We start from the raw sequence: 27,247 nt of genomic DNA, 5'->3' as shown, positions 1-27,247 counted from the left end.
ACATTGCAGTGGTCAAAATATTACTATCTCTCGTGGACATTCTAATTGCCCGTATTAGTGACACCAATGATGATATGAATTGCTAGGATTACCTTGAAAAGAAACATTTTATCCTCGTCCTCCAACTGAAAGTCTGTTGTCTTCACGTAGTCACTGTCCACTCCAATGGTTCTGTCCATATCGTAAACCTGCATTAGACGATCATGAGTGTTAGATGATAGAGAAAGCTTACAGTATTTAACGATGTATACGCAAGCACTTTTGGATGAAAGTCGTGTAAAGTGCCGTTCCCAAGGGCACAAGATCGGTGGCATGTCAGGAATTGAACCCCGGACCTCTTGGTTCTCACCCACGAGATGTTATTTTTACTTTTCCTGTTTGTAATTAAAGGCATCCAATGTAATTCCAGGGGGGCAAAACAAAACATTGAATGCCCAGAACACCGACTTTGAAAATCCAGTTTGCTGCCCTGAAAGTACATTGGATGCGTTTCCTTACGAGTGCGGTGCCACGAGACTATCTTCTACGCACCTTGCGGTAGATTTTCTTCCCCAGAACCCCGAGAAGGTCCATGAACTTGAGGGTGTAGTCGGTGAGACTGGTGACATGTACCCGCCTCTCTTCCATACTGCGAGTCAGCCAGCTGAAGCCGCGGTTGGTAAAGAAATGGTGGATCTCTTGGAACGTCAGCTTTATATAGGATTTTAAAAAAATCATTTCAATAAATAAAGAATACTGACAAACTTTTATTTTAACTAGAGACAGACTAAACTAGAACATTACTGTAACTTTGCCATAAGAATCAGCAAACCGTGCATCGTAACATCAATGAAAGACGTGTGTACGTTAAAGTGTGCAAAATTTAATGTGGAACTAGGAAGGTAACATGTTTTAAACAAATGCATAGTGTTAACATTCACATGGTCAAGCCGGAAGACACGTACACTACTGCTCTGTTTATCGGTACTGAAACACATCCATATCTAACATATGGTGAGCAGCCCCTCCGCTCCTACTCTGCCCTAATGCATAACAACACAGGGTGTCTTCCACAGCACCAGTTACCATGGTGACAGACCTCTGGTCCAGGTCATTGACTTTATTTTGAAGAAGAGGAAGAAGAAACAGAGCAAAAACAATATGTTTCCCTCTGCGAAGGTAAACAAAAACAGCCTACCCTTCCATCATGGTCTGCGTCCATCTGATCGAAGAGTTGGTCCACCGAGTAAGACTCCCCGAAGAGTTTCTTCTTTTCTTTGTCAGTCAGTGAGTCGTTTCCTGCCTGTAGAAGATATGTGTTTCAAGTAACGAAACATCTGTCAAATGGAAACTATTCTTTTGTGTTGAACACCATCCACCACAGGCAAACATGCCTATCCTTGGTGCTGAACATCATCCACACGCAGTTAAATATCCCTGTCCTTGGTGTTGAACACCGTCCACAAACATGCCTAGCCTGTTCTTAGTGCTAAACACCATCCACACACAGGCAAACATGCCTGTCCTTGGTGCTAAACAGCATGTAAATATGTCATTTGTGCTGAACATCTTCCACACACAGGCATACATGTTTAATTCTTCGTTTACTTTTCTTTCTACGTTATGCCGATATTAAGGCAAATTAAAGACCATGGCAAGTTGGTAATAAAAGATTAGCCTCTATCAAGCTTTGGGAAGCGGCTGGAAAGAGTAGAAATTGATCAGCCCAGACCAGCCCTGGCATATCATCTGTATATTTGGCCAATTTCTGCTCTTTCCAGCCGCTTCCCCATGCCTGGAAGAGGCTTATAAAATCTATAGCATGTAGACTAGACTGATGAACGTATCAACACGATACCTCTTTGAAAACCCTGCGCAGTTCCTCCCTAGTGATAGTCGAGGTGTGGTGAATGTTTTGGCTCTTCAGACTAGTCAGAAACTTGTCGATCAGGCCGCGGATTTTCTTCCTGTTCTCCATGGCTTCGACAGTTTCAACAGCTCTCTTGTCTTGGTAAGCCCTACATATGCAAGGGAAGGTTTCTTTCGATTCATGTACTTTTTTATTACGATTTAGTAACTAAAAAAAGCTAGCGTTACGCCGAAGGGCCCTTATACTCGGCTATACCGATACAGATACATATACAGAAAAATCAAAATTCTACTTGCAATAGCCTTGTATAAGAAAAGATTATAACGCTTTCCTGACCTGGCTGCCTCGGTGTCAGGCCTTTTCTTCTCATACGTCCTTTCCTCCTGCGTCAGACGGTCACAGAGAACTTGCTGGTACTGCTCAATGTCGTCATCAGAATACTGGTGAAAGAAGCAATCTTTTATTAAACACACAACAGCATTCAAAAAAAGACATTTCATTCTCTGCTGAAGGATACTGTTTTCGGTCGTGTTTTTGTGTTCGCAGCTGTAGCTCACGGTCGCAAACAATTGCAAGGATCTGCAGAAAGTCGCTCTGGACAAGGTTATTAACCTTGGGTGGCGTATTGGACCCTCCCTGGCCAATGGATGAATGGATACTGCCTGGCGCATGGGCAATTTGATACTGTCTTTTGTCACCCTAGAATCGCCTGGAGATTTCCACCTACCAGCATGAGGCCGATGGTTTTGGGGTTGACCGGTTCGAAGCGGTTGGAGCGGTGCATGGCACGGCTGAGGTGGGCCAGGTCATCCAGTCTGCTGAAGAACGAGTCAGCCTCCTCCATGGAGAGCCACCAGCCTACAGAACAGAGTCACAAGAAAGCAAATAATTTTTTCAACTCCAGATACACCTTTCCTGACTGTCGACCACAATTATCAGCTCAACCAATGATAACTTGACAATTAGCGGTTTGAAGAGAGAGTGACTGCATGTCAAAATCTCCAAGCAGATTCTGTGGGGCAATGGGAGCCTACATGGATCTAGTCGGCCAATATATATCCCTTTCCCCCTTGGAGATTAGACAACTATTTGCACTTTTTATACTTATCGGTCTAATAAGTCATGTTTCAAGTTTGTTAGTTCTTTAGCATGATGTTACAGTTATTGTAGAGCTACATCCCTTACGTACTTCAGGGAAGAGGTAGATAGCTATAGTGGTTCAGATGTTGCATTAAGAGTCATACAAAGACATAAGATGTACACAATGTACCTACCATCGAAGGCGTGGAGTGGATAGTTACAGATCACACCCCCATCCACGTAGAACTCCTTGTCTCCATGATAATCAGTCAACACTGGCTGGAACAGTCCTGTTCAAATACATTTAAGTTACATATTAGTACCAATGCGAGACAAAGGTTACGTCTAGTACTTGAAATGTAGCCTCTACCAGACTTTGGTATGTGTACGGCAAACTGTACTCCCTAGCGGACAAACTTCGCTGGCACGTTATCTCTCTCTATTTGGCTAATCTACTATTTCCGGTTACCCCGGGAAACCTGATAGAGACGACTTGAAATGGGTACTTTATACAGGTAAACAGCAGGCCGGGCAGTAGTATGGCTTTATTACAGCTATTAAGGACACAAAGGGCTTTTTTCCCACTTTTTTAGGAATTTATTTATCGAGAGTAGCCCCTACCAAGCTTTGGGACGTGGCTGGAAAGAGTAGATATTAGAGAGGTAACATGCCAGGGGAGTTAGTCCGCTAGAAAGCACAGTTCATGATATCAGGTGCGGCAAAATGCATTATCTAGTTGACCAACTCCCCAGTCTTGTTATCTCTTTATTTTACCAATTTCTACTCTTTTCAGCCGTCTCTCGAAGCCTGGTACAGGTTATATTGGAAGATAATTTGGAACGTAAGTACAGCAAACCGAAACCCGAACCTGGGATGGACATGGACATCCTGACAGCCTTACGGATGGGCAGGTCGGGAGTGGTCTTGACGTGGCAGTATTCCTCCGTCATCTGGTCCAAGTTTGTCACCACGATGCAGAGTTCGATTCCGCTCATTTTGTACAGCTGAGGAAGCACATTAAGGTAGTGTTGAGACAAGATGATCCGTATTTCTTATTAAAAATACAATAAAAAAGATACATCATTACTGGCTGAAGACCATTCCAGGTACTGCATACCCAATCAGAGAAGGGCTAGCATGACTAGCCTAAATGGTCCAGCTTTGTTTATAATCTTTGGTCCGCTTCCCAAGATCCGCTACCCCGCCGGTTGGCAGAGTTGGGTGGGCAAGAGTGTCACCAAGACATCTCTTCCACCTACAAAAGGTTTAAGGCATCCACTCTCTTGGTTTGAGCAAAGTAATGCTAACTCTTCTAAAACTGACGCGATCGCAGATCACACAGTGAAGCAGGCATTTTGATGACCTCGCCATCAATAGGATCCTTCACCAAACAGCTTATCACAACGCCTGCGCCTATTTTCGGCAAATACGCCATCTGAAATCGTCTAATTATATATAAATGGTAACTCTGCCCAGCCGGGGTAGCGGATCTTGGGAAGGTAACAAGGCTGGACTTCAGGCTAAAGAAGAACCTCTGTAGATGTTACTACAGTCAATCAGACGTACCTGCTTGAAGGTGACGTCTGGGTTCCCAGGACGGCCTTCCTTACGTGTGAACTTCTCCAGGATGCCTCCAAAGAACTGGGTGAACCCGTCACCTGTTTCCCATCCGTACCGTCTGTACAGGTTGACTGGTTTCACCAGGGTCTGCATGTACCCTCCTGTATAGATGTAAGTATATGTATATGTATATGTATAGCCATTGCGATTGGCATGTAGCGTTATGATCTACGTTAGATATTGCACAGGTGCGTTTCGCTGTGAAAAGCGAAAACTATTGGAGCATTTTCAAGTAAACGTCCATTTTTTCCGTCCAACTCTCTCTCACAAATAGTATAATAATTATATTAGTACTAGTGAAGTCTATCTTTGCTACATGACCAAAGTCTTTTTGCTACATCACAGAATTCTTTTTCCTACAAAGCCTAAGTCTTTTTCCTACATGGCTGAAGTTTTTTTGCTACATGATTGAAGTCTTTTAGCTACTTGGCTGAAGTCTTTTTGCTGCATAGCTGAAGTTTTTTTTGCTACATGGTGAAGTCTTTTTGCTACGTGCCTGGAGTCTTTTTGCTACATGGCTGAAGTCTTTTTGCTACATGGCTGAAGTCTTTTTGCTACATGGCTGAAGTCTTTTTGCTTCATTTTGCTACTGGATCTAAGGAGACACTGTGGACATACCGGAGATGAGAATCTTGCCCAGATCCACGTCAGCTTCCTGTGCCACGTCCGCGCAGCTCAGTCCCAGGGCCACGAACGTCGCCGTGATGGCTCCTGCGCTCACCCCCGCCACTCGTTTGATGTTCTGCAGGATTCCGGCAGACTCCAGGACCTGAGAATGCCAGAGGGAAAGGTCTTAGTGCCCAGTTATGTACCCTTGTCCTGCCGCTTAAAGGGAGAGGAAATGTGCCCAGTAATGAACGTAATATATCGTGATGTATATTGTATATGGTAGTCCCATAGCCTCGCCTTTTTCAGACCGTAGGGGGAGTGTGTAATTATTAGAATTACATATTATCATTTTTACTGTTTATTATTTTATCATGTTCTTGTAATTAGCCCACTGGCATGGGTTTGCACTTAACTTTCTGTTAACCTACTGTGTCTAGGGCACGGTTTTGGGAGGCGAAGCCCATCCTTCTCCTTACACTGTCTTTTACCTCCCCAACAGAAGCTAGGTACCCATTTTACACCTGACCAAAGTGGTGCAAAGTGCCTTTCCCGAGGAAATAGGATCGGTGACATGACAGGATTCGAGCCCAGGATATGTTTGCTTTTACTCGTGGCCTCACCTACTTGAATGACTTTATGGCGGATTACATATTTCCAATGCCACTTCCTTTCTAGCAGGAACTAGATAATATTTGAAATGGCGTGGGTGTGTAGGGTCGTGTGCCGTAACGGTAGAGTGTTCGTCTCAGAACCAAGAGGTCCCGGGTTCGAACCCTGCCATGCCACCGATCTTGTGCCCTCGGTAAATGATCACTTTTCCTCACTTCGCTCAGTGGTTACGACTTTCCTGACTTCACTCAGTTGTAAATGAGTACCTAGCTTCGGTTAGGGACGTCCTTTGGATAGGACGTTAAATTGAAGTCCCGTGTTTGGGAGAGCCACACCCCACGCATGTTAAAGACCCCACCACACTTATCGAAAAGAGTAGGGGACCTTCCCGGTGTGAGTGGTTCAAACCTTACAGTTCTATGGCCGCACCTGGGTTGTATTGGGGTCACCTGAGTTAGCACCGAATTGCAGCCGCTCCAGACCCTTGCGATTAAGCCCCAATAATTGTAGAATAGCCGGTCCACCCAATACAATACAACGCAATACAATACTTACCCTCAGCGCTCCAACATACGCCACTCCTCGGGCCCCTCCTCCCTCTATCACCAGGTTCTCAAACGGGAAGTCATAGTTTCCGAACTCCTTGTCCCGTGGGTCGTCTATTGCCGTCACGTCCAGTGGCTTCTTCTCTTCTTGTGATTCCGCATTCCCCATTTTGTACTGCATGCGGGAGAAAGAACCATTTGTTACGGTTGACAGATGCCGTTCCCTTATCAGGTTTAGACAATAGGGCCTTGTACAGTACTTGTAAGGAATGCACTGAAATCTCTGCTATACTCTGCTTCGAGATAAGCCCTGAAGCCCAGGGGAAGTGATTGAGATTAAGGCAAAATTCTCAGCGCTGATCATATTAGTACAAATCACGTGAGAGCGAGTTACCCAGCCTTCTCCCCCAGGGCAGAGAGTCATCAGGTGCACTGGGTCGCTGTTTGCCCCACACCGCTCTTGCCTTAAAGTTGCCTCAGAGGCAACTCACAGGCTTATAATGGCTTCATATCATATCTCATCTGTATATAGTTTTTTTGCTTGGTACAATTTTTTTATGTATTATAGTGTATATGAGGGTTTGTATATACTGCTTGTCCTGCCTATTGTAACTTTTTTTGTTCTGTACGCAAACTCTTTCAATTCAGGGATTTTCATCCCTGCTGCAAGGTTTGCTTTTTGGTGTTGAAATAAATAAATAAAAGTAAATCTTCATGGCTGAGGTCTCTATAATCAATTTCACACACATCTGAAAGTGGAAGGTCATATACAGTTACCTCTACATTAAATCATGTCTTACCTGTTTGTTCACGTAGGTGCGTCCCTTTTGATCCATAAACGTTCACATAGCTAACACGGGAGAGGCCTCGACAAGCAACTTAACTAAATACTTATGGCTTATCAAACGAACAAACAAGCCTGTGGGAAGTGAGCATGTTGAGTGTCTTTGCCAAGGGCACAGCGTCGGGGGGATTTGAACCTAGGACCTATGGGTTCTGGGCCAAACACCTAACCATTACGCCACACGCGACGCCACAGACGCTTTCCCCGACATGCAATATGAGCAAAAAACTGTAGCTACGTAACATGACAAACCTTCCTTTAGAGATTCAGCATGTGTACAGTTTGAATATATTCCCACCTGTTAAGACAGATCGGAAGGACAATCTTAGAGATATTTCAGTACTGGTCCAACACGGTCAAATGTCAAAGTGTCACCTTTGAGTGGGAGCGGCCTGTCTAACACAAACGCCATAGCAGCTGCACGAAAAGTGATAAATGCTAGAAGGTCTTGGACGTTCTATCAGTTCTATCGTGACGTTCTATCATACCGTCATGATCACCGCCGTAACAGATGCTAAAATGATTTGCCTTGTGCGCCACATTCTTTCAGTCTGACTCAAGCACGATTTATTTTCTGCACGTCGCATGCATAGTTGAGGGGAAACTGCACAACAATTTATGTGCCACCTGTTGGTACTACACTACCGTACATGGCGTTACAACAAACAGCATTAGGACATTTGTTAAGACAACCAAGGGACAAAACTCCAACTTGAATATATTGTTGGCCAGTTCCCATTGTTGTTTTTACGCTGTTGGTTGTTTTTGTTTTGCCTATCAGAGCGTGAACACCCGAATCCATCAGATTATTGGCATGGGGTGACCTTAGAAAAGCTTTAGCCGCCTTTGCAGACTTGTGGGGCGGAGGCATTAACTCCCCTGGCATCTCTCATTTTGGCCGATTTCTACTCTTTCAACCCACCACCCGAAGCCTCGTAGAGGCTACGCCTGAGCCAAAAGTTGGCTAACGTTCAACTTTGGAGTGTGTGACATCATTCCGCTTACAGAGAAATAATGCGTGAACATGTGCATGCCTCTAACTTCACCCCCAACACACAGAAACAATGACCAAGTGCTACTTCAGCTCCTACATGCATGCACATGAAGAATTCTCTGGCCAACAATGTTTACCGTTTCTAACACTATAAAGCTCACATAAAACACACACACATTTCGCTCTATAATATGATGATATACCTACAGTATTCGCTGCTCTGAGTGATCCTCTAACAGTGCCCGGGCTGCTAAGTCTATGGTCGCACTTCTTATCAGTGAGTGTACGTGGCCTGCGGCTGAAGTTACGGTCTGCTGCAGTGTACCGTCACGTCTGATCTGCTCTGAACGTATCCCGGCCAGACCACACAGGGGTGGTGTACTTCCGAGAATGTGACCTGAGCTGACAGGTGCGTTTTACTTCGGAGAATTTGCCCGACGCAAACAGGTGTGTTGTACGTACTTCAGAGAATGTGCCCCTGGCCTTTTCACACCACATTTAATCTATAGGCGTCCGGTTTCCCCGTTTGCCCAGCTTCAAGGGGCGTGACTACTTACTGCGCACACTCCTCGAAACGCCAAAAACAACTAGCCTCCGTAGTAGGCTTATAGAACTGGGGGTTGGTGGTCTTCGGCTGTTTTCTGATTAGCCCAGTTCTAAAAAACGGGGGTAATTCAATCAGGCCGGCTATGCTGTCTATGTGCAACCAGAAAATAGCACATAAAAGATCCCAAAGACCCCCCAATGGTTTTGGGCATGTTATGGAGGCTAAAAAACAACACCACATGCTTTTACTCTTAGCTTTAAAGTAACAAACCTATGACGCACTTTTTACGGTCTGTAACAAGGAGGTTTAAAGTACATGTAACAGGCTTGTTATTCTAAACTTGTACGCTCTCAGTACGTGAACATAAGGGAATGACTCAATGAGTCAGCAACGATGGCAATTGACAAATCTAACGTCCGGTTCCGAAGTGCTCACGCCAACGCTTTTCGGAGAAAACAGGACATTACGTTGGGATAAAGGGACGTTGGGAGAGAGCATGGACGATGATGGTGCAAACCCGCTACCACACACACAAAAAAAAAGAACTGGTCCAAATATCTAAGTAAAAATTTGTCAACCAAGAGTGTCAAGCCATTTTGGGGCAAGCCAGGGATCAGACATCATTTACTGAGTTGAGCAGGATTTAAAATCGTTTGTTGTCTGCGCAACGAGAGTTTAACGGGGTGCTAAATGTGATCTTGACTCGGTACAATAGCGTGGGACATAAACTTTCGGCACGTACTTGAAGCCTGCTCCAGTGCCAAATGTAAACAAGCACACATTGTTCAACCCGTCAAAGCAGTCTGCACTGCAACAAAAACAGCTTATTCTGTGTAATGCAACACCCTCACGGAGCCCCTATCCCTTGAATAGAGGACTTACCAAACAGTGCAGTTAATTACATGTTAGTGACGAGTGACCAGTTCATGATCACCGACATATAACTTACAAGATGCCAAAGTAGCCTCCTGTATGTGCAGGCTCCGGGGCGGGTGGGAATTTTGATACAGCGTTTTGAAGAGTTTTTAACGCGTTATTTTAATAGCCGCCTGCTCCCACTTTCTCTTTTCGTGCCGAACGGGAGCAGGCTCCGTGGGTGGAATGGAACCTTCTCTCAGCGGCTGGTTGTAGGATGGCCGGCTATTAATTTAAAAATAATGCGTTAAAACCTCTTCAAAACGCTGTATCAAAATTCCCACCCGCCCCGGAGCCTACACAGGAGGCTAATGCCAAAGTGATTTTCCGAGTGCGCCACATTCTTTCAGTCTGACTCAAGCATGATTTATTTTCTGCACGTCGCATGCATAGTTGAGGCGAAACTTTCACAAAAAATCATGTGCCACCTGTTAGCACTACACTACCGTACATGATTTGGCGTTACAATAAACAGGATCAGGGCTTTTGTTAGCACAATAAATGGGACAAAACTCCAACTTGGCCAGTTCTCGTTGTTATTTTTACGCTGTTGCTTGTTTTTGTTTTGCCTATCAGAGCGTGAACAATCCATCCCGTTGTTGGCGTGGAGTGACCTTAGAAAACCTTTAGCCGGTGCTAATTTTTTTTCGGGGCACGACGCGAGTTATGCCCGGGAGGGTTTCGCCGTATAACAAAACCTCACTCTCCAACTAAAGCAGACTGGTTTAGGCTTATGCTTATTATTGGCCTGTTTTACGCATTTTTAACCGGGCTTTCTATTTTGTACTGGATTTTTTTTTTGGGGGGGGGCTTGCGTAAAAAAAACATTGCAAAAACGACCGATAAAAACGCATAGAAACAAGCCATAAAGAAGTCGAAGCCTAAACCTGAGCTAGCTGGGAGAGCTGCATAACGTTATTTACATAATCTCTTATCAAGCAATGTGTAGGTTTTACCTTAAGCCCGTCGATATCGAGTTTCGCCATGTTTAAAAACATGTTCCCTTGGGAAGAGAGAATATCCCGCGGCAATTAACATATTAATGTTGCTTCCAAACTTAAGGTTCTTTTCCCTCTAGGATAAAATTGTCCAGATCCAGTCGGATAGTGGGAGAATGGCCTGGCGCTCCTATACGAACGAGCAGTGTTTTTGTTTACTTCCTAACGTTATACATGCAAATACGCACATTTGCCTACCCCTTCAATGCTGATTGTTGTGTCTTGGCGATAGCTCGTAAAAGGTGAGCTTTATCAAGCATATCGTGGGATTGAATGTGACCATACAAACTCACTGAGACGTTGCTTCTTTAGTTTATAGAGTTGGCCTTGACACACGTCGCCTTCCGCAACAACCAACTTTGCATGCCTGTAGCCAGTGAAGACCACACACACACTCACACACACACACACACACACACACACACACATCGTGACACACCACACACACAGACACACACAGACATACACAGACACACACACTGAGTGGGTAGGTGTGTTTTGGGTCCTTGTAAACTCTTCAAATCCTTACCTCCTTTCAGGGCTAGTTCAACTCAATACCAGCAAACTTCCAAGCGTTCTGAAGTCTCCGGTAGTTGTTCGGCGATACCCTTTCTCTTCAAAACGTTCTGTCCCCTGCATGCACACTCCTACCACCTGCTGGACCATGAGTAGTCGTTAGAGAAACCTGCACACTAACCCCTGACCCTTCGCGTCTAATGTGATGCAAATCTAGCGCAGTTACGTTATTCCTATTCTCCAATCGGATCTTTCGGTATCCTGTATCCAACAGGCAAGTTGACAACAGGAAATGCCCATTTAATCTGCCTGCAGGTTAGTGAAGTAGATCTTTTGACTGGGCAGGTTTTTCCGCTTGACTCGTCGCATCACATCACTCTTACCTCACCATCGAAATAAAGAAAGGTTTTACAGTATCTGCTGACATGTAGATCAGATGATGTTTTGTTTCATTACCTGACGTCAAACGCGCGGAAGTGGCTAAGGAAAATGTAGTAAACGTTTTGGCGGTTCAGATGACTTAAAACAAAAACATTTGGAGATTTATAATATTTTGTAATACCTTTAGTGTAACGACGCGTGGCCTGTGGCACACATAATTATAAGCACCCACCCACGCAAATTTTACTAGGTCTAGTGATAGTCTAATGATACCTAGGCATCACTGCTGACATATTAACGTAGGTTACCAGTTAATCTTACAATAACAATTCTTGAAAATCCTAGGCAAAATGTTGTGTTTCGGGTATGAGAAAAACACCTGGCGACCCGTGACTTTTCTGGTCGATCGCTGGCAAAGGACATGGAATTATCGATCTGACTTTAACATAACTTATACAGGTGAAGTCATTTCATTGCTTTCGAGTTTGAATAAAGACACAAAGATGAAACTCATTATTTGACAATGCAATATTTTAATGTCTTTTGTTCATTGTTCTTGATACTGCTCAGTTCCAACACTTATGGAAGCCACATGGGACTTTAGGCAGTATAACAGGCAAACAGTTTAAAACACTTTTATTGAATTTTCTAAAGGTTAAAAACTGTATCATTGTATATGTAGTATACATCCCTGATATTGGATACAGTACAGCATACAACATTCCGTTATATATTATCATCAAGCTAATATTAGAAATTGTCCATAAAACCCCTATCTCAGTTACAAATGCACTTAAAAACTGACATGTGTATGTGTACATTACTGCATAACATTTAGATTTAAAAGAAGGTTTCATGTTGCTATTGCCCCAAATGACCAAACTTTCTAAAAACACCCATTCCCATCCATGACAACATTACCATCACCAGGAACCATCATAAAATGTTTAAAGAAGCCCTTGTATTTTCTTAAAATACTGCATGGATTAAATACTCATACTAGCTTTATAATTAACGCTGTAGCCAACTACCTACTGCAATAACAATCATTACACATGCATTATAATGCAAATAACACTCATAGTACTACTACATAGTAATTAGACATGCCCAATGCATGCTAGTGACAACAATCATCTTTTTTAAATAACATTTCTATTCAGAATTTCCCTACATTGTGCGATACAAGCCCTATATCATTCTCCCCATTTTGATGAAATCACGAACAATGTCATGATTCAGTGTTACAAAAAATTGTATAAAATTGGAGGACATTCAAATACATTTCAGGATCAATTATCATAAACAGTCCTAGTCAATGCAGTCTTGCTGAAATCATCAAGTGAAGACATTCGTATCAAAGTTGATTACGACGTAATGATAAAGATAATGCAAAACAGCAACACTAACTTTACAAGAGAATTTCTCTACATGTATTGGATGACATGTATTTATTATCTTAGTCCTTTCCTCCAATCAGAGCCAGTAGAACCCTCTGGTAATCTCCTGATGTGTCACCCTGTTGTTGACATTAAAAACATCAAGATTAATAATTAATATATAATATAATATAATATATTATATACATGCAGATACATGAATATATACACACACAGACAAAACTTCTCCCTGTTCTAGTGTTCAAAATTTCCATTCTAATTCACAGAATTTCGCCATAATCTTTGACAGACAAAAATCAGTGTGTAAATAGATAGGAAGAGATGGAACTATTCATGGAGGTACTTACAGCAATGAAGCGGCCCAGAGTTTGTTTATAGTTGGCCTGAAATGCCTGCTTTATCAGCTGCATGTCCACCTCACATCGAGTCACCACAATACGGATCAGTGTGTCGTCATCTGTGCCAAGCCCCTGCAACACAGGAAAGAAAATTCAGTGGCTCTACCTCAAAACTTAGAGGTAACATCTTTGTGCCAAACATTTTGATCGAAAAAAATCTAGTAATTTATTTTCAATTTTTGGTACAGTATTTTGACATGTAAGGCTGATGCTACTTTCATCATAACTACAACTAAGTCTGTATTTGATACTTTGCCATGTGATATAATGGTGAAACTTGTCTGATACCTCTTGTGTTATATAATAAGACTTACCTTCATGGATTTGTACAGCTTCTCGGCAAAGAATGCAGGAGTGTCTCTCACTGACTTCACTACAATGGAGAAAGACTAAGTTAGAATAACAGGAAGTTAACAAAATTGGCTCTGTTAAACTGGTATTAACTGGCTTTAGTCCTAACAAACCAGTTATGTAATGTAAGTACAAGCTACTAATTAAATTAGTTACAAGGTCAGATACATTGGAATGCTAAGGTCACATTTCCAAACCTGGGCCCAGCCAGGCAGCTTTTGGGAACGAAAAGTACAATATAAAACACAGTAAGTTTTAGAAGCTAATCACGAGTGCCATTTGTTGTATTCTTGATATATTATACAGTGTAAATTTTTCATTGATGTCGTTCAGTGTAATGTAGCCAGCTACGATCGCATCAAGTGTCTGCAAAGCTGGTGTGTTACCCCGAAAGTCCAGCTATACCGAAGCAGGTGTAAACAGCTGTTCGTTCCTCACCAATAGCCAACATGCCCTTCTCCAGGTCTCCTGACATCTCCCTCTTGATGGACTGTTCCATGGTGTACTTGCAGAGTCTGCTGTACTCATCAAACGTGGCCCTGAGCTGGGCAGGGCTGCGGGACACCAGGATGGCGTTAAACTTGGACTCATCCGTACCCCACTTCTTCTCCCCTGCTTCATACAACTCCTGAAACAGGGAGGCAGACACATGTCTAAACTAGAAGATAACGCAAATAATGCATAATGTTTACCTTCGCATATGGTCTGTTCTGTTAATTCTCACTCAAACACATTCACATACATTGTACATGCTGACAGGAGTCTAAATCCCTCCTGCTATAAAATTGTAACATGATGTAGCCCAACACCAGTTGCCATGGTGATAGACATCTGGTTCTGATCATTGACTTGTTTGGAGAAGAAGAAAAGGAAGAAGAAACAAAAAAGCAAAAACAATATGTTTTCCATCTGCAAACTAAGGTAAATATAATTCCCGGTAAGACAATTAACAATGCTCAAAATGCCCTGACCTTAGCCTCCTTCTGTGCCTGTGCAGTGTCCACGGTTGTGCTCTCACTTCTATTCCCCTGCAAACACAGTAAAAGCATCGATGAAGGCTGGGAAGTTTCTTCTTTGACAGCCAGTTATATAAGACAAACCCAGCAATCATGTTTCCTGGCTTGACAAACAATTTTATACAGAAGAACTTCATTGCACAACAGTAACATGGTACAATGTATGGCAAGGACTACTATGTATTGGACATACAAAAACAAGAGTATACAATGAGAATTGACATCCTAATTAAAACATAAAGAGCTTAAATATAGTATACATTCAAGTAGGGCTAAATCATGACTTTTTGGCATTTCCTCTAATAACAAAACAGTCTTTTATGTATTTTTAAAAAGGGAGGCCACTCTTTCGAGGTGGAAGGATGCCCACTACTACTTTTATGTATTTACTTATCTTATCTTTGCATTGTAAGAGTTGTTGCATTTGAATAAATATAAATCTGTCGAAAGCATTTTATGTTATTTGAATCATGAACACATCATGTTATAAATGCTGATGCAAAGTAAAAGGGCTACCTGACATAAAGACACCATCAACCTTTGGAAGTGGCCAGAGGTGTCGTCAATAATGTCCTGCTCCAAGTTTTTATTGTAATCTGTACGGGTCAAAGAGGAGACAAGGGATACAGTACTGTTATACACACAACACAGCTACAGTAATAAACACAGTCTACCTTACAAGAAAAATTTTCAGCAAATGTGTAGTGACGAACTTATGACTTTGATTAACAGTAACTGTGAATTGTCAAAATTGTAGATGACAAACAGGACAACAACCAACACCACCAACAAAAATACCCAAACAGGGCTGGGAAAACGGCCCAATACTAGTTTGGCTCCCAGTGTAAATTCCCAGGTGACGAAAATGACAAATGAAAAAAGATACATGTGCAATTTTTTAAACATATAGAGTAACTCCATCACACCTGTGTTATAAGCCATCCTGATTTCTGTCAGTTCTTGGTTAGTTCTGGTGCTTAGGATTTCTATCAGCACTTTTTCATCCGTTCCAAAGCCCTGGAAAAGCACAGGTCAGCAAGAGTTTAGTGATTTGCTGTCTTGCTAAGACAAGCATAGTTAAAGTTATCAAATCAAGTTATGAAATGTTGAGTGTAGGGTCGTGTGGCATGACGGCAGAATGCTTGACTTGGAACCAAGAGGTCCTTACATGCCACCGATCTTGTGCCATTGGGAAAGGCAGCTTACTCACTTTAACTCAAGTGAAAGAGTATTGTCCTGTCCTGTGTTAGTACTCTGTGTTGGGGGCGGCGTAAAATAAGTTGAAAAAACTTGATTGTTCCGTCACCATGTGTTGTCATGAATTGTTCGAATAAAAAAAAAATGTTGAGTGCACCTTGATGGCTTTCCTGAGCAGGTATGCGTCCAGACGTGCAGGTGTCATACACAGGTACTGTATCACCTGTCCAAACTTCCCTCCACAGTCACTCCCCAAGTTGTCTACCAAGTCCTGCAAAAATATATACAATGTATAAAATTTTTTCAAAACATTTTGTCAGAACAAGCCTCAAAATTCAGCCATCACAGCTGCCAGGAAGCTTGTTAGTGTTCATACATGTATGTTCTTGTTTACTGAATAAACCAGTCTACTGAAGTCCAATACAATGAATATATCTCCTGAAGCTTCTTTTATTATCTACAATCATGGAACACTAATTATACATTGGGAGAACTTAAGAAAAGTCATAATACTGACAATTTCATTAGCAAAATCTACAACTTTGGACAACATACAAGTCTTTGAGGAGCTATCTCTTGGATTGTCCATATCCATATTTAAGCGATGTTGTAAGATCTAAAGTGAGCAATAAGCACTCTTTCTTGCCTTTCCATACATAGTCTTGTACTGCAGGATGAGTTGCTGTCTCTGTGCGTTGGATCTGTGTGCCATGATGTCAATGATAGCTTTCTCATCAGTCCCTGTGCACACATAGGAAAGAAAGATCACACACATAAAAACACACATATATACATATATATAATATATATTCACTCACTCACTTTCACTCACTCACTCACTCATTCACCACTCACTCATTCACACAATCACTCACCACTCACTAACACACACACTGATCACTCACTTACTCTCACTCACTCACTCACTCTCACACTCACTCACTCACTCACTCACTCACTCACTCTACCCAGTTTAGCTGTCGATTTCTGTCTTCTGAGGGTTAGACATCCATGCTTGCACAACGTTTCTGAGGCTCATAATAATAATTTCACATGTACATGTATACAGGACTGTTATACATGTAACATGCATGCATATAGCTCCACACCTACCCACTCCTCTCATGGCATTTCTCAGCTTCTGTCCATCGGCATGTGGGTCGAATGACTGGTGTTCCCGCAGGGTGCCATGGATGTGACGCTGTTATGGGGGAAGAGAAACACGAAACATAATCCACCATAATGTTTGCTACATAGATAAAATTAATTGACAATTAAGAAATGGTTTGAATTGGTTTGCAAGGGGTCCCTCTGTGTTTGGGAGGCAATCCAGATCTACAGACAATGCTGTTATTGCAGTACCTTTAACAGGGAACGTTAAGACAAGATCTGACTTAACAGGCTTACTGAACAGACAACGTGTGTCTCGAAAGCTCTCTAGAGTAGTACACACTTTTCATTGTGTGAACTATAATATATAGTTTCAAATATATGTCAAAAGTAGATAATGTGACTATTCACTTACAGTTTGGCTTGCACTGCCTGCTGATGCCTGTTGGGTCCCCTTGGGAGCGGCAGTCCCCCGACTCCCTGGGGCAGTCGGCACCTGGGGTGGGGGTCTTCGCTGGCTCCCTGGAGCTGATGGCATCTGAGGGTGGGGCTGTGTGAAAAAAAAAATTATAGTTCTTTTTTGGTGTCTCCAATGTGTATTTCCAATTGCACAAAAGACACATCAAATCAGTCCATGTCCTCTTCGTTTGGACACAGTATCAACGGTTAGCTGAAAGGCCCCGTGGGCGTCACTCCACCGTATAGGGAGGGAAATCATGTAAAGCGCCTTTCCAAGGGCACAACATCAGGCATGTTAGGAGATCGAATTTGGAATCTTTTGACTATTACGCCATGTGATGCCACTGCATGAAAATCATCATTCAGATTAAAAATCATAAACATGTAGCAAAATTTACAGATCCTCACTAGACATGCTGTTCAGATATGCTGAGTCAACAATCAAGACAATAGAGACTTGTTCATTAGGCTCCTTAGGTAGCTGGAAAAATTACTTAGAGATGGGGCAAACACACTGAATACTTCTCTCCAAGCGAGGTTTAAGCTTAGGCTTAATAATTCTGCATTCTAACTTTTAAGCATTTTTGTCAGAATTTCTTTTTTATTTGACATGTACTGGTATATTTTTGATAAGCCTGCCCAACTTTTCTTAGCAACATTGAAAATATATCGGCAAAATGCACACTGCAGGTTTCTCACAATGCATAATTTCTAACACTGTGTAGATAACATTGCAAGCATGCTGAGAGAGAATCCACCCATACCAAGTACCCATACGGTCCCTCTGTCTGTGGTGACCTGGGGGGGAGGGGTGAACGCGGTGGCTGGGGCATGGGGGGACGGGACAGGGGAGGGAACAGGGGAGGGGATAGGGGAGGGTTGTGGGGACCGTGGGGAGAGGTAAGGGTTCTGGTACTGGGATAGTAAACAAGATGTTCAACTCAAAATTACAGCAGCCACAAATAAAGTTATTTTAAAAACAAGGAAGACAGACAAAAAAAGACAAAACATATGAGAAATGGGAATATCAGGGTTCAAAATACTTCAAAATCTTTTCCTCGGGTTGTCTGTAATAGTGGCCAACCTAAGCTAAAAGTTTCGTTGCCCACTTGTGTTTCAGCTAACCCCAGTTCCTGAGTCTTCTACATTGTAACTATGCAACAAAGGGATTAAATCTTTCCTGGGGAAAGAGGTAGCCACTGGTACCTGAGATTGTAAGTAGGTAGCGCCAAACAAAATATGGTCGTGTCACTTGTGTGGCGCAACTATACAACTGGGTATTTCGAACCCTATAGATGTAAGACTATGACAACGTTGGAAAATGGCAAAGTCAAAGCTGAAGATAAGAGAGCGTGATGCAGGCATTCCTTACCTGCATATGCGGGGGAACAGGTGACGAGGCTCGTGGAGGTTGGGGGGAGGGGGGCGATAGGTAAGGGTTAGGGTACTGACAGGAACACAAAGACAGATAAAAGAATTTGAACTGTAGTACAGTATAATCTCCAAGTAGATCCTAGGGTGCCAAAATGACCCAAGGGTGACGTAATGGACCCTCTAGCTGGCAAATGGATACTGCCTGACCAATTTGATACTGTTTTTTTGCCACCTTAGGACCTGCTTGGAGATTACTGTACAGTTACATAAGTGAGTCACCACAGATACAACTGACAAGAAACATGTTCAAAGTGAAGCAACAGGGTAAGAAAAGCTTGACATACAAAACGGTAGGTAGAGAAAGTGATGTTGTTACAAAATCAATCAATCATAATCATGAAAGTTCATTCTGTGTTGGTAGTAATCATAGTAAACTGTTGAACCTTATTCCAACACCAAGCTTCGACAGAGATCAAATTTTGATCAATTGCTTACATCACGTATCCGTAAAGTCTTGTTTGAATATGGTCACATGTCTGTCACCGCAACTCTTGCGAGATTAGGTTTTGAAGTGATTGGTCATTCATTTAATATCCTGAAGAAGGCAACAGTGGTGGTACTCAAATTGTGTTGGAATAAAGTTCAACAGTTTACTACGATGTTGTGAATGTTTTGCCGATTTTCATCCCAAGTTTACATATTTCCTTACCTGAGGAGCAGGAGGACCGGATTGGAAGGAACCACTGGCTGGCGGGGGGGCTTGAGGGAACCCTCCACCACCTACAGGATAAGGAGGAGCACCCCCGCCAGCTGATGGGTATGGTGAAGGCCCGGGAGGTTGAGGTGTTGGCATGGCAACAGACCCCGCCCCTCCTCGAAAGGCTGTGGCTGCCATGGCAATGGTCTGGTGGGGGGGGGGGGAAGTGAGCACACGTTACTAAGGATCTGTCAAGTAGCTTTTCATACCATGGCATAAAGTCTAGCCTGGATACCAAATCTATTATGTTAGCACCCAAACCCTACATCCTCTCTGCAAATAGGACTTTATTTGGTAACCAGGCTACATAAAATAACACTTTGTCTACTACTACTAGTGCATTTTGTATCTGGCAAACCAGTAACAGTAACAGGCTAGAAAATTGATGGATTTACACCACATATTAAGAGACATTACACATCAGGGTACATTTTGTTCACACCTGCACATCAGTTTTGGGTTTGCCAAAGGATGATATAATATCTGTCTTATATTATAAATTCATGTGGTCCAAATATCAATGAATACAAACATAAACATGACACATGTATGAGTAGTACCGAGTACCGGTACAGTATCGTGAAAATCATTCATAGATACAGGTCCGAAATATGTGAAAATCAATGTACCAGTACTGTTCCTGAATGGATATGTACACTCAATAATCAGAGACTTTAAACCACACACCGCAAACTTATACTATAGTCTAGAAACAAAGCAGGCAAGAAAAGTCTACAAGTTCATGCTTGAGAAAAAATGTAAGAAAATTGACTGCACCAAAACTACCATAATATGTATCAAACCTTGTTGAGTTCATACTAAAGAAGCTCATGAGAAACTTACAGCAAAGATAGTGTCAGTAAGACAGGAAAATGAAGGATGTTTAGTTAGGAACAGAACATGTCACAGGGCAAGGAACTTACTGCTGCATCATCCGCCATTGTCTGCATGCAAAACACCAGGCAAAAGCAACATATAATGGTTAAGTAAAGCATTAAATTATCATGGCATAAACAGTATATTAGCTTAATGGTCAGACTTGTCACAGATACAGTATCATAGTTTCATATTGCTGGTGCAAAGTGACTCGCTAAATACTGATAAAATTACATGTACATGTTCACATGTACAATGTATAAATGTTTACAAGATATCAAATTGCTCTGCTTTGCTTGCTATGTCCACCTTTAGGTAGAGTGTAAGAGAGATCTAGAGATTCAATGCTATTTGTAGACTTTTATGCATTAGTGGTGAAAGTAAGAAATACTGTATCAAGGGTCTTTCTATCCTAAGAGAGTTATCATGTTATACATTGTACTAGGGGAATAAACAAGGAATGCAACATACATGTAGATCCTATCATTAGTATCAACACCCTAGCCTGATGACTTAATGCTCTTAGCTTCAAACAAAGACATACAATGTAGACTATTGACTATGGCATACTAACAAACACTTCTTCTAACTACTCTCATCTGCCGAATAAACATACCCCCCGGAATAAACGTACCCCCCCGGACAAATCTTCAAAATCAAATAAACATACCCCCGGAATAAACGTACCCCCCGGAAAATTACCAAAATTGACGGGTAACCTGTGTCTCTTGTACTAAAATGCACCCTTACTGATATATGCACAAATCTTTAACTGTTATTTGCAATTAGGAATTGAAATAGACAAAAAAAAAGGGGCATTTAATATTTCGTATTTTGATAAGCACCACCCATGACAATAGAACATTCAGACGAATTTATGCACGCGGTGATTGCAAAAACCGGCCCGAAAATGACAAGTTTCTCGCTACAATACGCGTTTATAAACATCTTCACGTCGATGATTTGTCAATTTTTTTCACACGAAGTTGAAAAAAATTACTGGTTTTCAAAAAATTAATAAACGTACTGTGCAAAATAAGAACGTACTGGGTGGATGTTAGGGCCCCAAAAAATAAACGTACCCGTATGTTTATTCAGCAGATGAGAGTAATCTAATCTTCCAGTTAATTTGCTTTTCTAATACACATGTTGAACAAGAATGGCAAATGTGTTCAGGATCAAATTTGAAATAAACAATATCACAATCAGTCTGTTATCCTTACATTCATGCATGCTTTTCTTCTTGTTTCTGGAGAATCCATCAACTTGAAATCTTAAATCTTCACTTCTTCAGTTTTGTCTGCGGCAGCATATCGTCATGCTGCAATATATGCAATACTTGGAGAGTTCAACAAATATCCACAGAATAATCATATTCATAGCATATCTTTTCTTTCAGTTACTAGTACAACATAATTCAACAATGTGAAGAAATTAAACAACTATAAGAATCTCTCTAGGGTAGACATACATTCAGTATCAAAGAAAACTCAAACGCTACTACTAAAAAAATTACGGAGATTAATTCAGTACACACATTCACTACTGAACATATCTATAAATCACTTGCATCTAACCATTCTAAGCTACATGTATATGGACAAAACCATAGCTATAAGGACAGAAATCATAATACATACATGTACAACTGTATGCTACTATGTACCATTAACGCTGGTACAGTTGATATTGCTATGAATATACAATTCCTCCACAACATGTTGTATAGCACAGAAGACAAGATGTATGTACAGTAGACTTTTACAAAGATTAGAGTTCAAGAGGGAATTGAGAGTGCTTGACCTGAGTGTTACTAGAGGCATGGTATGGCAACGAATATTAATGTGGTACTGAACTACATGTAGGTATGAAGTGTGAAACAGTTGGTGAACATGGCAAAGCAGAGCACCTGATTCCATTGGTATAATGTACACAAAAAAGGCCAGTAATGACATTTGAAATTCGAAAAGAAGCCAATCCATTCACAGAATAGACAACAATGATGTGTTACAAGAAGGGTTGCAATGTTAATGTTTTATCATGCAGTTGTTGTTGCATGAGGTACAGCTATTCTGGCAGCTGTTCATTCTTGACAATGTAATGACACCTGTTATTATTAATTAGTAAATGTAAATCAAACTTTCAAAGCTGTAAATGTATATCAAAGCTGTAGTTTGTTTTACATCCCTTATATGCGAGTTATGTGTATAATCTGCTCATGTCATAAGCAATACTCATTACAATAGTCATGTACATGTAGTGTTAATTTCAAGTTAAAACATTATCTTTAAAAGCCAATAAAAATATTTTTGTACTCAGTAAAGAAAAAAAAGAGTTTGAACTGACAGGACAGTTATCCTCTTCCACCCTGCCCAACTGAACTTGTTGTACAAAATATAAATCTATTATATATATATTACTAGGTTTTTACTGACCTGGAAGCCCAAGGGAGGCTGTGGACTGTAGGGAAGCCCAGATCCACCAGGGGGCGCCGGCATCTGGTCATAACCTGCAGAACCTCCGTACAACGCTTGGGGTGGAGGTGCTCCAGGCATCGGCATCGCAGCAGGACCCTGATTTGAATAGAGATGTAGAAAAGAAATGTTGTTCTAACGCTTTCTAAAGTTTTCTGTCATCTTTAACTTATTTTTACCTGCACCAACCTGCATATACATACGTACCCACTACATGGACCAACTTGCATGTTAGGTGCAGGTAGACATTAGAAATACCTGTCCGCACGGCTCCAATTTTACCTGAGCTAAGGTGCATATGCAGGTGATATTTCAAGCCCTGAATATGTACTGCAGCACTGTAATCGTGTGTAAACATCAACATATTTCATGTACGTGATAGTGTTATGTCATGCAAATTGATTTCTTAACAGACTGAAACTAAGAAGACAGACCTGAGGATACCCTGGTGCAGCATTAGGATACGGTGGGTTGGTGTTTGGTACTAACCCGAGGATACCCTGGTGCAGTGTTAGGATACGGTGGGTTGGTGTTTGGTGGTACTAACCTGAGGATACCCTGGTGCAGTGTTAGGATACGGTGGGTTGGTGTTTGGTACTAACCTGAGGATACCCTGGTGCAGTGTTAGGATACGGTGGGTTGGTGTTTGGTACTAACCTGAGGATACCCTGGTGCAGTGTTACAATGTAGGATACGGTGGGTTGGTGTTTGGTACTAACCCGAGGATACCCTGGTGCAGTGTTAGGATACGGTGGGTTCGTGTTTGGTACTAACCTGAGGATATCCTGGTGCAGCGTTAGGATACGGTGGGTTGGTGTTTGGGTAGCCCGGCTGGGGCATGCCCTGTCCAGGGTAACCTCCCCCCGGGTACGGATAGCTCATCTTGCCTCCTGTCTCCGGACTCCCAAAGCTGCTGACAGTGGGGAGAATACAAAATAAACAGTTGGAACAATCTTCTAGCCAGTATATTTTGTATTTTTGTCATTTATTGGAATGATTTGCTGCTCATGAAGGACAAAACATTTGTCCAATCTAACGTTAAGTCATCTTTAATGTTGGCTTGTAAAGCTGGCTAGCTATAGGCTGCCTATACTGGCTATACAGATACAACATCCATGCATCTGGTTATGTAGAAGCAAAAAGGAAAATCAGATCCAGAGACACCTCAATTAAGCAAATGCCATTAAAGGATATTCTGCTATATGACCCATATCTATGTCTGACTGACAATTTGTGATTTAGTTTTCATACTTTCTGATAGAGGGAACTAGACTAGTACTAGTAGTAACGTTAATACGTCACATGTAACGTTAAATTAGTAGTAAGAGAACCTGGCGTTCTACTATAAATCCAAAATATCAAGCTCGCTTGAAGCCATTTCGATATTACTTCTAGCTTCTGAGACAAGCTATAAGTCTGGATTTCATACAGAATGGTTTTCAACCACAAAGCTACACGTACACGGTCATGTACGGTAAATTTAGCTCACGCAGCTTGTGCAGCATATAGGTTACGCCCCCCTCCCACGATCACCACCAACATACTCAAAACATCACACTGTTACTACAAATATAGCGATTCTATCAACACAATATGGCATTAGAAAGTTAGCACCTACCAAATAAGTATCTGGCTGTTGCCTTGTGATATTTTTATGAAGCCACAAGTGACCTAGCGGCTATATTAGAGCAGACAAAAATGATGGAAAAGTTGACTCACCAAAATGTTGTTTCGCTGCTGATTACCCCCAATGCATGATGGGATTTAATATATTGGCGGGAAATTTAAAACTTCTTCCTGGTATTATAGATGCCTTCGTATAAGTACTAGTACTATGGCCAGTTGCCATTTCTCTGAAGTTTTCTCACTTAGTTGTGCATTTTTTTCTCATTTCTGTAATTAAGAAGGCCATGATTCGACCCATATTTGGTCATTCGTAAATACAGACCATGGTGCTAAGTACAATGGTGAGGCAACGCCGGCATTCACGAGATCGAGGCTCGTTTCACGCTCAAGGGACGATGGGTAGACTTCCTGGCGGCAAAGTCAAATTTTTTCCTGTTCTACATCACATGTCTTAGCGAGTTTTTGAGTTGTGATTGTTGATTTTTTAGAAATTTTGTACACATCATTATCAAGATATGTAAATATTTATCCTAAACTTATACTTAGGCCATTCCAATGAAATTTCTTGGTATTGGGATAATTTTCAGGAAATTATTGGATACTTGCCTTCTGTGAAAACATGATTCTTCTAGCTTGTCATCCCCCCAATGCCTCCACTGTGCTTAAGTGTCATCTTGTTGTGAAATCATACTTTGATTATTTATAAAAGAATAAAAAAATAAGGCAACACAGACAATTCCATGACAGTTTTTTTTAATTGACTATCAAAAGGAATGCACAAAAATTGGTACAATACAGGCAATACCTTGGGTTTATGAAAACAATATCTTAAAAATTGTACACAGTGACATAACAAGTTATTGAATGCATGTATCTACAACCTTCCAATAAATTAAGGTATGTCTTACCAGAATTGATCCTACCACATACACATGCACTTTAGATATCATAAAATAGAACATTATAGTGCCAACAATGCAATCGCTTCACTAGCATCAATTACTTGTATAGCTTGCTTACAGGTCCAGGTAAAGTTGGGATGAGGAATCCCAAGTCATCCAGAAATAGATATGAAATTATCAGCACCATTATAATGAAAAAATAAATAATAAACAATATATCTTTAAAATACATTGTCATGTTCTAATCCAAAGTATGAATATTCTGGTTTTAACATTTAATGATGAATGGGACTTGGAGATAGCAATAGAAGGTGATCTGGTGTCTTAGGCAGGGTTGAACTCCACATTCCTGGTGCAGAACAAACCAGTACCTCACTTGGTCCTGTACTTCAACTAGAAAATAAAGAGAATAATAATGAAATGAAAGTACCATTTGCTTTTCTTTCTGCAGACAATCAGTAACTGGAATACTGTCAACATGCAGACTGCATCACATAACATTGCATGGATAATCCTCTGGTACATGCATTACATTTCTATTCATACACCATGAATGACCTTGTATGGCTTTTTCTAACTTGATACTCCATCATGAGTTCCTATTCCACAATAATATTACTGGCTGTGAAGCTCATAGATGGTCATAAGTGTTTAAAATAAGATCCAAACATTCATGAATACACACATTTACTGCAGGTGGGGGAGGGGGGACCTGGCCAATGTATGAATAATACTAGGTGTATCATTCTTGTGTGCAAATGATTCTGGTTGATAGGCATGTATCTCTTTGAAATTACAACATATGTTAGAGGTGTATATGTTCTACAATTGTACTTTATTTGGGTAAAAGATCCTTTATTTCTTTGAGAATTTCTCCCTAGGCTTATGGTTGACACCCAAAGCAGTTTTGAGTGTGAACAATATGGATGACAAAATTTTGAACATGTTTGAAAGTCTATAATTCTTTATCAAAAACATGTACATTCTCAATATCCTGCAATATGTTGGACTTACATATGTACTTTTGTTTCATTTGACTTTTAAAGAAATCTGTTGTGGTATTGAAATGTATGCCAGTACTTGAAATTCCCATACTGTAAACAATATGGCTGACAAAATGTTGGGAAGTTTGAGAGTCTATATTTCTGGATCAAATGAAAGGATCTTTTTCTATATCCTGCAATGGTGTGACAGGAGATATGTAGTTATGTTTCATTTGACTTTGAAGAAGATCATTCTATATGTTTAAAATTATGCCAGCACATGATGTTCACACACTGTAAACAATATGGCTGACAAAATATTAAGCAACTTTGACAGTCTATATATCTGGATCAAAAGTCATGATCACTTTGATATTCCAGAATATGTGGGAGTGATATAAGTAGTTAAGTTTCATTTTACTTTCAACAAGATAAGTTCATGTATTTGAATTTATGCCAGCACTTGTAAACAAGATGGCTGCCCAATTTAAGCAAATGTTAGGTCAGTTTGAAAATCTATATTTCTGGATCAAATGAATAGATCTCTTCAATATCCCAAAGTAATTTAAGGGGGTATATGTAGTTATGTTTAACTTGACTTTGAAGAAGATCAGTTGATTTTTTTAAATTTATGCCAGCACTTGAAGTTGAGGAATGTAAACAAGATGGCCGCCAAAATGTTAGGTAACTTTGAAAATTAATATTTCTAGATTATATAGACAGATCTGTTCAACATCCTGATATAATTTAAGGGGGTATATGTACTTAAGTTTTATTTGACTTTAAAGAAGATCAGTTGATTTTTTTAAATTTATGC

General features: G+C 41.1%; 1 protein-coding gene across 1 annotated transcript in view; it reads right to left on the bottom strand.

The window, feature by feature from the left end:
* The window catches only part of LOC109466572, a 25,623-nt gene extending 1,162 nt beyond the window's left edge, over nt 1-24,461 (bottom strand). The window contains exons 1-27 of the mRNA XM_019764302.1: nt 24,409-24,461; nt 23,694-23,832; nt 22,881-23,018; nt 19,522-19,716; nt 17,395-17,529; nt 16,983-17,070; nt 16,516-16,610; nt 16,027-16,140; nt 15,599-15,689; nt 15,189-15,268; nt 14,628-14,684; nt 14,095-14,284; nt 13,620-13,678; nt 13,231-13,377; nt 11,740-11,757; nt 8,298-8,306; nt 6,323-6,487; nt 5,168-5,318; nt 4,496-4,650; nt 3,798-3,933; nt 3,124-3,219; nt 2,577-2,707; nt 2,186-2,289; nt 1,838-1,997; nt 1,178-1,282; nt 532-690; nt 93-188 (exon numbers count right to left, since the gene is read on the bottom strand). Of these exons, the coding sequence (XP_019619861.1) occupies nt 93-188; nt 532-690; nt 1,178-1,282; nt 1,838-1,997; nt 2,186-2,289; nt 2,577-2,707; nt 3,124-3,219; nt 3,798-3,933; nt 4,496-4,650; nt 5,168-5,318; nt 6,323-6,487; nt 8,298-8,306; nt 11,740-11,757; nt 13,231-13,377; nt 13,620-13,678; nt 14,095-14,284; nt 14,628-14,684; nt 15,189-15,268; nt 15,599-15,689; nt 16,027-16,140; nt 16,516-16,610; nt 16,983-17,070; nt 17,395-17,529; nt 19,522-19,716; nt 22,881-23,018; nt 23,694-23,832; nt 24,409-24,461 (3,066 nt within the window). The remainder of the gene's footprint in view (nt 1-92; nt 189-531; nt 691-1,177; nt 1,283-1,837; nt 1,998-2,185; nt 2,290-2,576; nt 2,708-3,123; nt 3,220-3,797; nt 3,934-4,495; nt 4,651-5,167; nt 5,319-6,322; nt 6,488-8,297; nt 8,307-11,739; nt 11,758-13,230; nt 13,378-13,619; nt 13,679-14,094; nt 14,285-14,627; nt 14,685-15,188; nt 15,269-15,598; nt 15,690-16,026; nt 16,141-16,515; nt 16,611-16,982; nt 17,071-17,394; nt 17,530-19,521; nt 19,717-22,880; nt 23,019-23,693; nt 23,833-24,408) is intronic.
* Between the last annotated feature and the right edge of the window lie 2,786 nt (nt 24,462-27,247).

Source organism: Branchiostoma belcheri, unplaced genomic scaffold (assembly GCF_001625305.1).
Source record: "Branchiostoma belcheri isolate BF01 breed outbred unplaced genomic scaffold, Haploidv18h27 scaffold17, whole genome shotgun sequence".
In the NCBI taxonomy this organism is placed as follows: domain Eukaryota; kingdom Metazoa; phylum Chordata; class Leptocardii; order Amphioxiformes; family Branchiostomatidae; genus Branchiostoma; species Branchiostoma belcheri.
The sequence above is the reverse complement of the archived record's forward strand: the minus strand, read 5'-3'. Positions and strand labels throughout refer to the sequence as shown.